General features: G+C 33.6%; 1 protein-coding gene across 1 annotated transcript; it reads right to left on the bottom strand.

Moving 5' to 3' along the window:
* Positions 1-2,716: 2,716 nt before the first annotated feature.
* Positions 2,717-5,213, bottom strand: LOC148582991 (uncharacterized). Its single transcript, XM_088511766.1, has 2 exons — positions 5,022-5,213; positions 2,717-4,635 (listed from the first exon to the last, which is right to left on the bottom strand). Exon 2 carries the CDS (start codon positions 4,604-4,606, stop codon positions 2,717-2,719), a length of 1,890 nt encoding a protein of 629 aa, XP_088367892.1. The 5' UTR covers positions 4,607-4,635; positions 5,022-5,213.
* Positions 5,214-18,511: the final 13,298 nt, after the last annotated feature.

The raw sequence follows: 18,511 nt of genomic DNA, 5'->3' as shown, positions 1-18,511 counted from the left end.
TGTTGGCAATTTAACCCGCGATCCACGAACACAACATGAACTCAACATGTAATTTTAGGGTTAGGGTTTAGGTTAATCGGGTTCGGGTCATAAACGGATTATGACCCAGTTTAATAAACGGGTCATGTCGTGTCAACCCATAGATTTGCGAGTTGACCTGTTTATTATTATTATTAACTTAAATTTTTAGCCCAAAAAAAAATTGTCATTCATTTGTTTTGTATTGCATGCTATAAATGTATCTTAAAATTGAGCTAAATATATTGTCCATATGTTTGTTGAATTTATGCAAGTTCTTTTAAGATATGTTGAGATGTACATGTTCAAGCTCAATCAACACTAATAATAGATCAATGAGGCTTTCTATCAATTCCCCCAACTACTATTCTTTTTCAATTAAAAACTACCACATTGCTACTTAGTTGCTGGGATTTTGCCATTTTGGTTAGTTTAGAAAAATTAAAATGACTTCATTGCCATGTTGTGTCGGGTCAAAACCTATTGACAACTAAATTTAACGTGTTCATGGGTCGGTCGTGTCAAATCCAAACAACATATTTATCTAAACGAGTTACACGTGTCGTGTTCGTTAAGAAAACGTGTAGTAAATAAACCCCCTCTAGAAGCATTTATATAATCCATTAAAACAATTAGGGACATTTTTGTAATGTTTATTAATCATTGGTAAGGCAGCTTCATAGTGGTGGTTTGTGTGGGTTGTACGTGTATTTCTTAATCCAACTTGGGTCGAGAGGTGGGCTACTTGGTCTACTTCTGTACGAGGTAGAAATTTCGCTAGCAAAATTGAGTTTATAGTGGAATAAGCATTTGTGTACAATAAGATCCTAAGTGCTTGCGAAGTCGAAATGTGGGCTCAAAAGTAGAGGAAATGAAGTTGATGGATATGGGAGGCTTGAGTTGGACTGTATTGTGCACAAGATTGTTCCTGAAAACGGCCCACTACACCTACTTTTCATTTACAACTCAGCCCATTTAATCCATATGAACAAAACATAAAACGCACACCACCAGGCATAAAATGCAGCTCTAAACGAATCACATCAAAAAGAGAAAAAAAAAAGAAAAAAAGAAAAGAGAACTAATAAATGTGTGTAATAATATAAGGAGTACTCCTTGAGTCTTCCTAAATATAATGCTACTTTTAAAATTATCGATAGATCAAAATTCAATGATAATGTTAAAAGTTATATCATATTTGAGAGTTCATTGTTTATAATATTTTATTTAGTTTTTTCCATGTGAATTTGTTATTTTAAATAGATAAATGTGTTGAGGGAAAGCATGGTTTGTCTTGGGTGAGTTCGATGTTTTACATTACTCTCCGCTCATTATGAAGGAAGAGTAAACGGAGTGCAAGGAGTATATAATGCCTGTATTTTTGAAAAAATAAAAAGGTCAATTCTCAATATATGGTAATGTATAACTCTCTTAAATGGATAGAGTTCTAGGTTGAAATTTTTCTTTAGGTAATCCTTGGGCGATTGAACATTGATTCTTTTTGTGAAATTTTGCTGTCCTTGGAATCCAAACCAAATGGGGTTATGGGTGTAAAAAATTCTTTAAATTTCTATTAAATGGCCAAAAGAGGTGTTAAAAAGAAGATTTTGTGTGTGAGTGTGTGTTTTTTTTATGTTGTATCGTCTATGGGTTCAGCCAATTAAAGGAGATATTTTGTGAACTATGCATGTGCTTACAATAAATGCTTTTCTACAATTTTCAATTTTCTGAATGATGGCAAATATTATTTTGTTTGTTTGGCTGAATGTTTTATCAATTGATTGTTTGATATGGTATTGATTTTAGGAGTGACCCTTTACGCTCTTCTCCTCATTTCTTCTTTCTTAATTTATTCTACTCCCATTTTCACATCATTAAAGGCGAGATTTTGATTTTCTCTCATCGGACCAGTCATGGCGGAAGTAATGCTTCGATTTTGTCTCTATCTCTCTTTTAGTCTTTTTGTATCTGTTTTGGCTACCAAGAAAGCATGAGAAAATAAGTTAAATTCACTTCTTTTCTTTTAGTTGTTTCAAAGTCTCAAACTTGTTAGTTCAGTGATTGAGATTAAGAATAGTTGCTCAAGAAAAATTAGAAATAAAGTAATTAAATCTGCAATAAGTATAGTTATCATGATAAACATGCAGACCTAATTACCAACACAGATGCTTTATCGGTCTACAATAATTCCAATCATGATTGATTTTTTTTTGGGTCAAAATATTACGGCATCGCTTCTTGAGGCAAATCTATCCAAATCAAGTTGTAAAATTGTTTCCTTGCTAAGATGTGTTTTATTTAGTAGTTAATGTTATCTAGAAACGCTTCCCTCATCTTGGTCTTTCGCTAAAGCTTGCTCCCACTTTTAAGCAAATTAATTTTAAGAATGCTTTTAATTTGCTTTACAGCTTACTCGATTGCTTCTAGGATGATGAGAGATTTAACGTGAAGTGATACTTGTTTGACATACCTTTTCGTTATGGTTACAGGACAAGTAATAAAAGAAAGGGACCAAAACTATGAAGAAACGAGAAAATGCACGTTTCACTAAGAAAGCCATTTTCATCCACTTATCTATTTCAAAACCTCAAATTCTCTCAAATTAACAACCATAATGTCGATAATGAAAATAAAATATTTTACCATTACTAAAATGGGTATGTAAAATAAGAGCTAATATAATTAATAGCTTCTCTTGTTAATCGCAAACCATGACTTTCTCATATCTTTTGTCAGAGATGACCATTTCCATGATGGTGTCAGGGTTCATAACCCCATTATTCTCTATAGCCAATCTCAACAATTCATTTGAAAAGCCTTTAATCAGAATTACCCCTTGAGGCCCATTTGGCACTATACCTAACCCAAAGTCATAACCTGATCTCCTCAAGGCATTAAAGTCTCTTACTGAGGAGAAGCTGTGACGATGTCTTAATAAGTTCCAAAAAACTATAACGGGCAGAGTGGTATATCCATTTTCATAAAACTTATTTCTAATTTTCTGATAATCAATATTCCAATTATCATGGCAGCAAGTTTCAATGAATTCCATACTAGTAAACACAAAAACTGTCTTCACCATTTGGTCTTTATCAATGTTTTCTTTGACTGCAACTTCCAAGATGTGAAGAAACACCTTTCGAAGATCTATTTCCAATCCCCAATCCATTATGGTCTCCATGAAATCAGTCCTACTTTGTAGATCAATTCCTTCAATCTTTTGAAGCCGAGGATCATGGCTGAATGTCATAATCTTTCCTCTCCATGGGCCTTGGCTCAAATCTGAAATTAGAAGCCCAAGTGCAATGCTAACTGTAGTACAAAACCCAGTCATGCTAGGTGAGACATCGCAACATGCAAGACAATTTGTCAACTTCCCCTTCATTGTGAGGTGTTCGATCATTTTCTTCCATTGTAAATTAGCAAGTTCGGCACAACTGCCATCATAAAGAGAACACAAGATCTTGTGAGGAAGTAATTCTTCAACTGGGATCTTTGTATTTGCATCTTTCCTCACACAACAGTTTTTGAAATTCATGTTTCTTTCTCTAGTGCATGTTAGAAGAGCTTCGTTATGTTGTGTGTCTTTATTGTGTGTCAAACGAGTCTCCTGTATGAGAACCTCCCCGGCTGGAATGTGAGACTCGCGCAAGTTTAAAGCTCTACGAAGAGGGGCAATGACTTCTTTACGTAGACGATCTCTGACTCTATATGCGTAATGAGGCTCTGAAATTTTCTTATATATTAGATCTAAATCTTGGGGAAAGAGCCTTCTGGCGATGCTCTCACACATAAGTGTTGCGTAATCAAAAAATGTGTTAAGGGAGGGGCAAAACTTAGCTACGAGGCTGATTTTATGAAGATCGCCAGATTTCAAGAACTCAAGATCAGACTTGAGCAACTCACTGAAGAGATCTGATATCTGATTGTATATAAAACGATAATCGTCATCCCCATGATAGGCATTTATGAAAGTGCCATTTGAGGATTCCCTATCAATAATCCAATAATTAGTTTCAAATTTTGCGTCACTTTGCAGCAACTGAAGAAGAAGTAAAGGCAAATGTTTCAAATATCCACACTCAGCTAAGGACCTCAGGTTGCATGCTAAGGTTTTGTAATGCTTATGGTAAAGCCAAAGAAGAGGACGGTGGAAACTCTTGTAAGCTCTAGGCTTAGGTATTTTTGGCATGTAGAGGATAATTTTCAAAGTGGTCAGGGGGTTGTGGTTCCAAGCCAAATCCAATAGATAATAAGTACAGCCAATGCAGATACCAGGACCCGCAAACAAAAAAAGATTCACACATGGGTTTCCTGTGGATATCGGAAGAGGTTTGAAGTATCTTTTCTCCCACGGATCGAAAGGTTGTGAGATACAGGTTAAATATCCAGTAACGGGTACTACACGTCGATCAAAAGGCCATGGGCCAAGTAAGCGCATATGGGGCTCGTTAATTTCTAAGAATGGTTTCAGAGAAGTACCAATATATGTGCCAAAACGACGAGAAATATACGATTTCATCTGAAACTTACACAATTCTAACATCCCAACCCTCCTGCTCAGAGTCAGAGCTTTATTCATATTCATTGGAATTTGGGTGAAAGCTGATCGAGAATCTGAAAATTCAAAAAATTTATTTTCTTGAGAAAAAATGATAATAAGAAATACTTGTGTCAAACAAACAGCAACATCACTAATATTATACTACCATAGAGATTTTCAATCATTTATTCTCAACCCAACAACCAACCCCAGATCGAGATGTTTTCCCATATTTTCCGGCCGTTTTCATTCTCCGTTTCCACGGCATCCAAACGTAGGGTAAAAAACCAACAAAAGAATCCCATTGATTAAAAAAAAAAATTGAAAATTTTCCAAGTGAAGACACAATCAGAAAAGAATTGATATGGCCAGTGTAACAATTAGATCAATCAACTCCAAATTTGACCATAATAACACCATACTCAAAAATCAGAAAAAATAACGAAAATAAATAACTCACCTTGCCAATTGGATCCACGAGTGAACTATCTTGGATCTGATTGTGAAGAAGATGAAATTCTTCGTTGGGTGTGAGAGAGAGAGAGAGAGCGTGGTGGTTGTTTGGTTTTAGGGTCAAAGAGGGCTAATAGGGGATGAAATATATTTTTGCTATTAAAGGGAGATTGACGTCTTTCGGTAGTTTGAAGGGACATCAGCCTTTTAAGGAAAATATATGAACTTAAAAAAAATAAAAATAAAAAAACGATATTTTTGCCATTAAGGGAGATTTACATCTTTCAGTAGTTTGAATGGATTTAGTAATTTAAGGAAATATATATATATATATATATATATATATATATATATATATATATATATTATTTTGTAAGTGAGAATCGAGATATATTATATGTACTTAAAAAACAGAAATAGATGTGGCCCGTGGGTGTCTTTCCATCGAAACCATGTTAAAAAGGTGTTTTTTTGCCTAAACTTTCTCTACCACTTGGTTTGAGTTAAAAAGAAAATACGAAATTGAATCTCAACCGTGCAGTCGCAGTATGCAAGCGAGATTGTTTACTCCAAAACAAATAAAAAATAAAAATAGCCTCACCCCCAATTCCTAAAACCGAACACCCCACCGGCTTTCTCTCTCAACCCTAACAAAGACTTTCATCTTCTTCACAATAAGATCCGAGATATTTCGCTGAGGATCCAATTCAAAAGCTGAGTAGTTTCCTTTTATTTTATTTTTTTAATTGTGTCTTCACTTGGGAAAATTCTAATTTTTTTTCCCTCTTGTGATTACTGATCTGGCTTCTATGCGGTACAGTGGAAGTACCACATATCTACAATTATAACATGGACAATTAAGATTGTTTTAAGGCTTCATTTCTTTTGATTTAAAATAGTTTTCAGAAAATGATTTTTTCATTTTACGGTGTTTACTATGATGTAAAATAGTGGTCAATAAAAAATATTTTCCTTTTGACTAAAAATCACTCTTTAATTTTCAGAAAATGGTACTATTTTTCGACTTTGAGCAACTCATTCTCAAATCGACGGATCCTGCCAAAACCCGCACAGGTCCTCATTGGGACTTGATCAGGACCTGCCCAAGACCTCGTCGTGACCTGCTTGGGACTTGACCGAGACTCGCCCATGACCAACTCGAGACCCTATTGAGACCCGCTTGACACCAGACCTGACCTAAACAGGACTCACCCAAACCTGTCGAGGACCCGCCCGGGACTTGATCGAGACTCACCCAGGACCTGCTCAAGACCCTGTTGGGACCTGCTCGAGACCCGACCGGACCTGAACGAGACCCGCCTGGACCTGCACAATACTTGACCAAGACCCGCTAGGGACTTGATCGAGACCCACCCGAGACTTGATTGAGACCCAATCGAACCCACCCAGGACCCGATGAAACTTGCCTGGGACCTGCTATGGACTTGACCGGGACCCGCCCTAGACTTGTCAGGACTTGACCAGAACCCCCCAGACTTGCTTAGGACTCGCCCGGGACTTGCTTGGGACTTGATTGAGACCCAACCAGACCCGCCAGGGACCTTGCCCGAGACTCGCCAACGACTCGCTCTGGACTTGACTTGGACTCACCCAAGACCTGCCTGGGACTCGTCGGAAAAAAATTTCGACAGAAAAATTTTTTATGGTATTTGGCATGTACGGAAAATTAGGTGGGTCCTAGTCGGGTCCCCGACGTCAGAAAATGTTTTCATCATAAAATATTTTCCTAGAAAACATTTTCAGCAGAAAACATTGTCCTGAAAAAATATTTTCCGGTGTTTGGTGTATATGCAAAATCATATTAAACACTAAATTACAAAAATGTTCTTGTCGGGTCTTGGGCGGGTCCTTCCAGGGTCTCAAGCTGACCCTCCTAATAGGGTATAGGCAGGGTTTGGGCGAGTCCCGGGTGAGTTGGGGTCCTTGCTGGACTCGGTTTGAATACCTCTAAGACTTGGTCGGAACATTTTCGTAATTTAGAATTTAATATGATTTAATGAAAAAATATATATAAAAAAAATTTCAATTTCTGTGTGTGCGCTAATCGCCGTAAAATGTTTTTGACAAAAAACATTTTCAGGAAAAATGACTTCTCTGAAAAATATTTTTTGACATAACTTCCCTGAAAATATTTTTTGCCAAAAATATTTTACGTCGAGAGAAACAAAGCTTTAAAATAGAAATAAAACATAATATATCAAAATTAAAACAAAAAAATTGGAAATGAAAGAACAAAACTATAAGAAATAAAGACAAACAAACGAAAAATGGAAAATACTCATATAATAAAAAATAACTATCTATCTTTTTGAATACTTTCTTTCGCTCCAATGAAATTCATAGATTGCTAATTGGCTGGATTATGTGAATTTGTAGAATTTGCATGGTGTATGGAGAGTTTTAGAGAGAGATAATATATGATATAAAAGACAATACATACGAAAATAAGAGAGATTCAGTAAAAACAATTTAAACCTAAAACTCACTCTCAAAAATAATAATATATTAGATAAAAAATAGTATACATTTCCAAGCACCAAATTCACCACTCTGGTAAGAATTGAACCAAAATGATTATTGCATAGACGAAGCTAAAATTTGTGGTTACTGAGATTCGTTGTCACCTTAACCTGCTATACCAAAAAATATTTACAGAGCCATGAATGGCTTTAGAACTAATGGACCTCATGTCACTACAAAAAAAATGGGGTTTTTTTGACATGGCTACAGTACATATTTTGTTGTCACGTCATTAATTTTCTAACGTGGTACTATTTCTACATCAAAAAATTATTACAAATTTAGCAATTTAAAAAAATTATATATTTTCTGATGTGGCTACATTTACCACGTCAGAATTTTTCTGACGTGGCACTGTAGCACGTCAGAAAATCATATATATATAATTTTATATTTATTTCTGACGTGCCAGGTGTTGCACGTCAGAAATTATATATATAATTTTGTATTTATTTTTGATAGGGCCAGGTGTCGCATGTCAGAAATTCCTGACGTGCGACACCTGGCACATCAGCAAATTACCTCAATTGGCCCCCTAAGGCCAATAGGCGGGATTTTGAACTTTTTTCCCTCTTTTTATTTTTCCCCTCAACTTTTTCCCTCTTCATTTTTTTTTTCCAGCACATTCTCTCTCCTGTCTCAATCTCCCTGCTTCTCTGCAGTCTGCACGGCACCTCTAGAGGAAGAAGAAAAACATAAGGTGAAGGGAAAAAATTGAGAAGCATGCAGCAAATCGAAGAAAGCAGAAGAAAAGAAAAAGAAAAGGATAAGAGAAAAAGAAGGAAAAAAAAAAAAAAGGAGAAGAGAAGAAGAAGAAGAAGAAGAGGAGAAGATCGATAAGAAGATTTTTTGAGTTTTTCAGATTGATTTTTTAATTTCTTGATGGTTGGTTTTAATCTTTTGAAGATGTTTACAGTTTGAGTTTTTGAAAATATTTTAAAAAACTCAAACCATGGTGCATATCTACGCCATGGAGATCGAAAAGAAGAGGGAGAGAGTGAGAAAATTAAATGGAGAAATGGGAGAGCTGGAGAAAAGAAGAGAGAGAGAGAGAGAGAGACAAATTGAGAAAAGAAGAACGGGAGTGGCCGGCCATGGTGCAGAGAAACATATGAGGGAGCTGCCATGCAGAGGAATTCCCAAAAAAAATGGAAAATTAAAATTTAGTTGAAAATTAATTTGAATTAATAAATTTTTTAATTAAAAAAAAATTCCAAAAAAAATTTTGAAAAAGAAAATTTAATTTTTTATTTAATTTTTCAATTTTCTGACGTGGGAGTGAAATATCACGTCAGAAAATTCTAACGTGCAAACACTTACCACGTCAGAAAATTATTCTGACGTAGTGTATAGCAAAACATCAGAATTTTTTGACGTTCTACCCACTGACGCGTCAGGAAATTTTTTTTCCTGTCACCTATGTTTCTGACAATCTACACACGTCGGACACCAAAAAACGTCAGAAATCTCCAGTCAAAAAAAATTTGTTTTTTTGTAGTGTGCTTGGTGGTTTGGGTGGATAGCTAATAGCACCATTTTATTGTAGAAAACCCTACATTTTAATTAATTGTTCGTCAAACCTAAACAAATAAAACCAATTTAAATGCATGTTTTATCTAATTAAAATTTGAAACACATATTTAAGTATTTGAGAGAGATATGAACTGGGTCAATTTTACACCTTATTAAGTATTAATACATAATAATTTGATTTATATTATTTGTTTCCTTATTTGATTCAGACATTAATAATACTTGATTTATTGAATAATTTATTTTTGAAAATTATTAACCGTTTAATTGAGAGACTCTAAACCGAATCATAAACGTATTTAATATACATATTAAAGTGACTAAACATATTAATACATAAGAATTTGATTTGTATTATTTGTTTTCTTATTTGATTTTGATATTAATAATAGTTAATTTATTGAATAATTTATGTTATAACAATTTTTCCTATGGTGGATTGCGTGTTCTTTGAGGCCTTCAAGATCTACAATATGTCGTCGTCGTGCACTCCAAATCACTACAAAAGAGCAAAAAACGTCAAAAGGGTCCGACAGCGTATTCACAGTGGACACTCTGATGCCAGAAAGATTGTGCTTCGATGCACAATAATTCAATATGCTTAAATGGACTAATTGAGCTCTAATCTACAATTTCTTATATGAGAGAGTATGATGTTGTACCTTTAGTAGGCGCCTATTTATAGGCTAGAGAATTGAGATAGAATTGAACTTATTCTCATAGAAAGTTGAGATAGAATTGAACTAGGTCTCTTGAAGAGTTGAGATAGACTTGAATAGCTATCTTCTAGAGATAAGTTTGAGTAGCTCTCCTATTTGTATTGAATTAGGATTCATGGGAGCTTGAGTTAGAATTAAGCTCCTATTTCGGATCCCTTGTAGACTTATATTCCAATATAATCATGATTGGAATATATCTTCTATTAATTAATTAAATACCTCTTGCTATTTGATTAATACCTTTATGGGCCTATTGGCGATTGAGCCTAGAATTTAGTGAGCCTGTAGTGTGAATTTATTGCCAATAATTTATATATGGAAAATTATTAACCGGTTAAATCAGAGACCCTAAACAGATTTTTTTTTTTTTTTTTTTTTTTTTTCGGAGAATCCTAAACGTATTTAATATGCATATTAAAGTGACTAAACATATTAATACATAATAATTTGATTTATACTGTTTGTTTCCTTATTTGAGTCAGACATTAATAATACATAATTTAATGACCGATTTTTTAAGTAAAAAACCGATTCACTCTTAAAAAATCAGTTAAAAAATTATGCCTTAAAAAGTCGGTTTAGCCTTAAAAAAAAAAAAAAAAGGTGGGTTCACGCTACATGTCGCAATTTTAAGGCACTTCTGGGAGGTGTTTCGGCTATTATATATACTAGTTTATAACCGTCCTCTTCCACGATGGACTGATAGAAATCTACTTGAAAAAAATAGGGGACAATTTAAAGTTTGACTGGTTTTGTTTCTTATGATTTCTCAGAAGCCAAGCATGATGTTAAAAGAAGGGTTGAGTCTTACCTGAATTGCAGAAGCAGGAAACAAAACCTATTTGCTGTGGATGTGAGATTTTTGGGCTTGCTACGGTGGTAGGAATGTCGGCGTCTTTAGGCAAGATAGAATTCTGGAAACCTCTTGCTTCAGGCAATTTTTCTTCTTCTTCTAAAACCCAACGATTGACTTATAGAAATTTGAAACGACCACAGTAATATTCTACCCGGTATCGCTTCTCACATTACTTCAAATCATCGTCCTCTTCCGCAATGAACTTATAGAAATCTGCTTGAAAAAAACAGGGGACAATTTAAAGTTTGACTGGTTCTCATAAGCCAAGCATGGTGTTAAAAGAAGGGTTGAGAATTGCAGAAGCAGGAAACAAAACCTATTTGCTGTGGACGTGAGATTTTTGGGCTTGTTACGGTGGTAGGAACGTCGACGTCTTCAGGAAAGGTAGAATTCTGGAGACCTCTTGCTTCAGGCAATTTTGAACCTGCAAATCTTTTAATAAATTAATGTCGCAAATCTTTTAATAAATTAATGATACAAAATAAAACAGCAATTAAAAAATATGGACACGGTAAATCTTTTAATAAATTAATCATACAAAATAAAATTTAAGATTTTTAATAAATATGGACACATATCGCAATTATAATATGGACATGTGTCACAATTCTAAGCATTCTCTACATCAAAACTCGACTTTTATATATATATATATATATATATAGAACATAATCTTCATTATAATTTAATTTTAAAATTTAAACGTATCATCATCTTACTTTTCATGTGAAAAAATCTGTCATGTCTCTTTCAATGAAAAGATATACTAAAGGTTTTGCACCAGTACATCATTGAACAAAATAAATAAAACGCATAACGTTCTAATCATTTCAAAAAATGTAAAAGCAAAATAAGCAAAATATTATCTATTCTTTTTAGTACAAAATAAAACAAATATTTAACTCAATATTTAATGCAATCAAATAAATCTCTTTCAATACTTTCAAAAAAAGTGTTAAACAATTAATATATATATACACAATAAAATATTCAAATGAATTAAAACCTAAAATCTCATTAGTGTGATACCTATTATATTTCAATACAAATAAAATTTTTTAAAAAACAAACATAAAAATAAGGATAAAGTCCACATACCCCCCCTCAAACTACCACCTAATTGACAATGTTCCACTCAAACTTTCAATTGTGGCAATATCCCCCAAATTGCCAAAATATTGTCAATGTCACACCCAAGGCTCACAAAAAAAAAAAAAAATTTAAACGATTTTTTTTTTTAAAAAAAAAAAAAAAAAAAAAAGAGGAATTTTTTATTTAAAAAAACAAAACAATTTTTTTTAAATGAAAATTTTTTAATTTTTAAAACTGAAATTTTTATTTAAAAAAAAATATCAATTTTTTTAGCTTTTTTTCTTATAAAACGATTTTTTTCTTCTTCTTAATTTACCACCCCTTGGATTTTATATATAAATATTTTTTTTTAGTTTTAGATTTTTCTAGAAGCTTTAGTATTTTTTATTTTTATTTTACTAAAGGCAGTTTCATCATTGGGGGGAACATTGACAATTTTTGGTAGTTTGGAGGGACATTATCACAATTGAAAGTTTTGGGGGCATTGTCAGTTGGGTGGTAGTTTAAGGGGCATACGTGGACTTTCCCCTAAAAATAATCAATCACAAAGATAAATCCAAGCACGAAATTTTCGATTGAATAGAAACCTTAAACTAAATCAAATACAGAGCAAATTAAATAAACAAAATCTTTTTTCTTTTATGACGACTTAATAAAACAAAATATTTCACTCAACATTACAATCAAATAAACACACTATAATCTTCCATTAGTCTACTAAAAATAAAAAAAATAAAAATTATTATCTGAATTCAGAAGCTTCAATTTTTATCAAAGAACAAACCTTCAAACAAATTATAAATTGAAAAAATAAACAACCCACAAATACACTTAGTACTCAATTACAGTTGTTTGAAGAGTATTGAGCTTATAACCCGCGCTATACGCATGATTCTTTATTATAATTTAATTTTAAAATTTAAACACATCATTTTTCATTATAAGTTAAAAAGACGTATAAAAATATATCTCAAATTTTTAAATAAAAAAATGACAAAACGATGTCCTTGTCATTTCAAGTCTTATGTATATTTTGAATATTTGAAAATATTTTGAGATATTCATTGCTTAAAAACATGAGTCATTGGAGTGTGTATCATGTATGTTTACTTGACTGTTGAGGGGGAGGATTTTTTATTTTTATTTTTATTTTTTCATTTCAAGTGTCTTGGTTGATATTGAGTCGTGCATTGACAGTGAAGGGGAGTGTTTGTTTATGTTATTCATGATATTTTTTTTCTACATGCATTTTTCAAATTTTGATCATAAGTAGTTTTGAGTTGGTAATAACCTTAAGCATTCATGTTCCACATATGTTTGATGTATTTTGTGAGTGTTTTAAGAAACATGGGACTTTTTGTCAATTTATGACAAAAATGGGGAATGAATATTTGGAGATGATGGGAGAAGTTAGCCAACCATGAGATCTTTTATGTGCTTGTGATTGGGATTTTGGGTTGTCTCGGGTTATTGGTTTTTGTCATCGAATTGCCAAAGAGAGAGTTTATTAGTATTGTTGTTGTCTAAATTTTAGGACTGTCAAAATTTACCGGGAAACAGGAATCGGAACCGGAAAACTGGGAAATCGAGGACCCAGTTCCAGTTCCGGTTACAAAAAAAAAAAAAAAAAAAAAAAACCAGGACCCCGGTTTCGGTCCCGGTTTTTGGCACCCAGTAAAAACCGGGTGCATATATAATTATATATATAAAATAATATATTTTAATATTTTATATTAATAATTTAATATATATATATATATATATATATATATATATATATATATATTAATATTTTTTTTTTGGTATTTAGCCATTTACCACTTAGGGTTTTCACTTTTCACGCCTCTCTTCTTCCTTCCAGCTGCCCTCTCTAAGACACACACTCTGTCTCTTTCTCTTCTTTTTTCTCTCTCTCTCTCATCTTCACGCCTATACATGTGTGCATCAACAATACACATAACACAGCTTGGAATTCCGAGCTCACAGACTTTCTTCTTCTCCTTCTATTTCTCTTTTCTCTCTCTCTCTCTCTCTCTCTCTTTTTGTCCATACATAATACATTTATGTATTGGCATTGATTTTGTTGAAGGAGAGGAGTTTTGCTGGGTTTTGCCGAGGGAGAGGAGTTTTGGGTTGTTAATTTTGGGTTGCAGGTTTTCTGGGTGTTGCCCAGTTTTGCTGAGGGAGATGAGTTTTGGGTTGTTAATTTTTTGGGTTTTGCTGGGGTGTTCTCTGCCATGGATGAATGGTGGAGTTTTGGGTTATTAATTTTTTGATTTGATTTCATAGAGAAGTTTGAGTTTTGGTTTGGATGTTTTCTTGAGTGTTTGTAATAATGGGAAAACAAGATTGCTCTTGTTTGGAGAAGATGATGTTCTTGGACTGAGATACAAGATTTTTGTGGCTGGGTCCAGCAAGAAAGTTGCTGAAGAAGGTGACCATGGTTTTCTTAAAAAACCAGTTATAGGACTGGGTAAAACCAGAACCGGCCTATAACCGGGACCCCGGTTAACCAGGTTGACACCCTAACTAAATTTGGTGACCAAAATGTAAATATCTTTGTATTGTCAATATTGAAGTGCCAAAGTAGTCCCCATGTTTGTCCGTTCGAATGGGAAGCAAGGCCTTGCGAACGAGAAGATTTTCAGAGAGGTTCATCTGCAAGCTCGTCTGCATAGTGTTTGAACGCTCCTAGAAATCTGTTTTTCACGAGAGTCTCATTTGCAAGCTCGTCTGCAATCCTTCCGGACGCATTGCGCCAGAGAACTAGGGTTTAGTGCGTTTAACTTAGTTTCGTTTGAATGTGCATATACCCCGTCCGGATGCCCTGTGTAATTTACGTTCAATTTGATTAAATTGTGTGGGTTTAGGTCTAGAGATTTTGTAGCTTATATATAGAACTGTGGAGGAACAAATTCAGCCTCAGAGTTCGAAAGAGGCTGAGCTAAGAGTGGCTTTATGTAAGTGAGCTATACATCGTTTCTCTCTTAGAGTGATTGTTATTTTGAAGTTGTATTCTGTAAATAACGGTTGAGAAGTCTATTGGAAGTATTTGATAAAGGAGAATCACATGAAGAAGATTGAGCTAGGAGACAACTTTGAGACTTGTCGATCTTACAAAGTCAAGGACTTGCAAATGATTGTAAGTGTCCCCGTATCTGTAATCTCTGGAATATTTTTTTTATAGTGATTTATTGGGTTTAATTGCCTCGGAGAGGTTTTACTTTTATAACAGTTTCTAAAAAGTTTCATTTTTGTCACCAAAATATATGTATTTGCTTGATTTACTGCTTTATATATTTTGATGATTTATTGCTTATTGCTTCATAATTTTAATTTTGCATATATTGGTTGAACGCTCATATTATTCCTATTTGAGTGTGTATTTGAGTGTTACTAGATTTCAGAAATAATGCATTATCCACCGGCCAGATTCCTAAAAAGACACTTCTATGCAAAAATTTAGCTAAAAAAGAATTAGCAATACATAATACTATAGTTTTGAGTGTTACTAGATTTCAGAAATAATGCATTATCCACCGGCCAGATTCCTAAAAAGACACTTCTATGCAAAAATTTAGCTAAAAAAGAATTAGCAATACATAATACTATAGTTTTATCAAACAACCAATTAATCATTGTATCAATATTTGTTAAATAAAAAAATTAATAATTTATTAACAGTGACATATCAAATTTGTTGAATAAATATTGAATAAGATTATAATACCCAACACTTCTAACCGGAAAAAGCAATTAACATAAAATAAAATGAAAAGCTACATGGTGCATGAATATGGCCGAGGAGGTGAAGAAGACTAATCAACAGCATCCACGTTAAGCTCTTTATTTCTAACATTTTTTAAAAAATTGTAATAAAATTCACAAAAAGCCCCCACATCAAACTCTCTATCAAATGTTAAATATTACATTTGCTTTAATTCCTCTTCAAATCTAAAGACTCTAAAGGCAAAAACTATTTATTTTTTAATATTATTTTGGTAGTTGGGGTGGCATTTTGGTAAATTTCTCACATAGAATCAAAGTAGGTGAGTTTCATGACAACTACTTTTATTAGTAAAAAATAATATTTAGTTAAAGTAGAAAAATATTTAGAGAGTTTGATATTTGATAGTTTTAAAAAGTGACTAGCTATAGTTAAAAAATTACATTTTTAAAATTTAAATTTAACTAAAATTTCAAGAGTTGATGTGGATGCTCAGCAAATTCCCCCTCGGCAAATAGGGGTGGGTACGGGTAGGGGCGGGGCGGGTATTGGTATTTTTCTCACCCACCCCGCACAATGCGGGTTCTGGAAATTCTAACCCACCATCCGAGCACAATGAAGAATAATTGCACGGGTTCGAGTGTTGCGGGGCGGGTTGTGCAAATTGGGTTATCTCTTCCTCATATCCTCTCCTTTCTTTCCTCTGCAGGTTTCTTCTCCTCCTAAACAAACACAAGTTACACTACCCATACATCAGAACCCTTGAATCAAACCTAAACCAAATAACTTGGAATTAAGTTTGGACGGGGGAGAAAAAAACTTGAAATCGGGATAAAGAACTTGAGATTTCTTGAGAGAGAGAAAAAAACCTGGATTGTGGTTTAGAGGTGGGAGTGGCACAGTAGCCCGTGGACTGAGGATGTCGAGCGGTGACGTAGACGAAGAGATAGAAAGAGAGTCGCTAACAAGAAAGAGAGAATAGACCAAAAAGAGAGCAGAGAGACCATAGAGAGCAAGAGATGGAGATAGCAGACATGAGAGACGAGAGAGAGGAGAAACGGCGCAAGAAAAAAATGATTAGGGTTAGGATTTTTTTGTTTTATACTTATGCGGGTCTGGGCGGGGCAAGTACCTGCAAGGAAAAAAGTTCAAAACCTGCAACCCGCCCCACCCCGTACGGGTTGGGAGAAATCCACCCTTACTCACAAAAAAATACTTAAAATCCACGCAAGACGGGATAGGTTTACGGGTTGGGTGGGTTTTTGCCCACCCCTATCAGCAAATGCTGCTTTTCATTCCCCTCTCCCATATTGATTGAAAAAAAAAAAAAAGAAAAAAAAACACGTACGAGCACTACCTCTCATGGCTTGTCTATGTAAAACAAGCTGCTGGTTTCCATGAGGCATCAGCATATTCATGCACATCGATTCTTTTTTTATTTTTTTACTCAAGTCTTTTTATTTTTTCTCTTTCGTTCTATTTCTTCTGAAAATTTAGAAAATTTAGAAAATTATTGTATGTGTATGTTAATCATCTCTAAAACAATTTTGCCACCCATGGGTGGTTGGAACCATCCCAATTTTTTTAAAATTATTTATTTATTTATTTTAAATATATTTTAATTTTGCAACCCATGAGCTGGCACGCACAGCATTGCATTAAAAATTAAAATTTCAATATGAGGTGGCATTAAAAATAAAATAGAATATTTATGGGTAAAGCTCTTCAAATTACCACCTTAATCATAATCTACCCTCTAAACTATTTCCCCACCAAACTACCAAAATAATGATAATGTATCTCCAATTTTTAAAAAATTACAAAATTACCCTTACTAAAATAAAAACAAAAATACAAAAAATTATTTATTTTTTCAAAATTTTAAGGGTATTTTTGTCTTATTAAAAATTTTATATAAGTAATTTCGTCATTTTGCTAGCATTGGGAGGTACATTATCATTATTTTAGTAATTTATGAGATAAATTATTGTAATTAATAATTTGAGAGATTAATTAACAGTGAAGTAATAATTTGAAGTGGTTAAATAGACTTTACTCATATTTATATTATCCCAACCGCGTAGGATCGACCTACTCATCTCATGTACTTCACGGTTCACATGCGTATCTAACTAAACTAAAATTTGGTCCGTGTCAGATTTTCAATCAATTTACCTATCTAACAACCCCCATTGAACGAATGATTTACTGCTCTCGTCATCAGACTCACCTTCTCTCTCCTCGACAAAGTTCGCATCTTTAATTTGGCTCTCCTTCTCCTGAACCAGAACGCCGTATGCTCTCTCTCTCTCCCCATCTCTTTGCTCAACGCCGTATATTCTCTCATTCCCTACCCTACAAAGCCCCATCTCCTTGCTCATATTTCGACCTTTGTATCTTTATTTGATTTCGGGGTTAGTAGTTTTATTTCATTCTGTTTGTATTTTTGTTTGGAAGATCTACCTGGTCAAAACTAATTTCTCTTGCTTTTATCTTCTAGCTTCTAAGGGCTGAGAATGAAAAAAAATAAAATTACACCCACAAACCACACACCGAACTGATAAGTATATCGGTATAAAAAATTTAACCAATAAAAATATCGGTATATCGGTTACGGTTAATATCAGTTCGGTTGAAACCGGTATATAGCTAATAATCGATAATCGATTAATCTGCCTACTCCTATCAATAAAGAATAAATCTCTTTCCATTTTTCACATTAATGCTAACTTCATGAGAAATTCACAAAACTCAAATTAAAAAAAAAAAAAAAAAAAAAAGACAGCTCAAACAAAAGGATAGAGAAAGCCAACAAAACCAAGTAGGAATCAACGAATCAAACAGATGTCTTAATTCTCAATTCTGGAAAAATTTAAAATATAAGTATGAGCTGGCACGCTCCGCATTGTATTAAAAATTAAAAAATAAATATGAGCTGGCACGCACCGCATCCGCATTGCATTAAAAATTAAAATATAAAAATATAAAAATATGAAATTACGCGTTTAGGCTTCCGCCTCTATAGATTA

This window comes from Corylus avellana, chromosome 11, assembly GCF_965113065.1.
Source record: "Corylus avellana chromosome 11, dhCorAvel1.hap1.2, whole genome shotgun sequence".
NCBI classification, from domain to species: Eukaryota; Viridiplantae; Streptophyta; class Magnoliopsida; order Fagales; family Betulaceae; genus Corylus; species Corylus avellana.
This window is presented reverse-complemented; position numbering and strand designations above follow the sequence as displayed.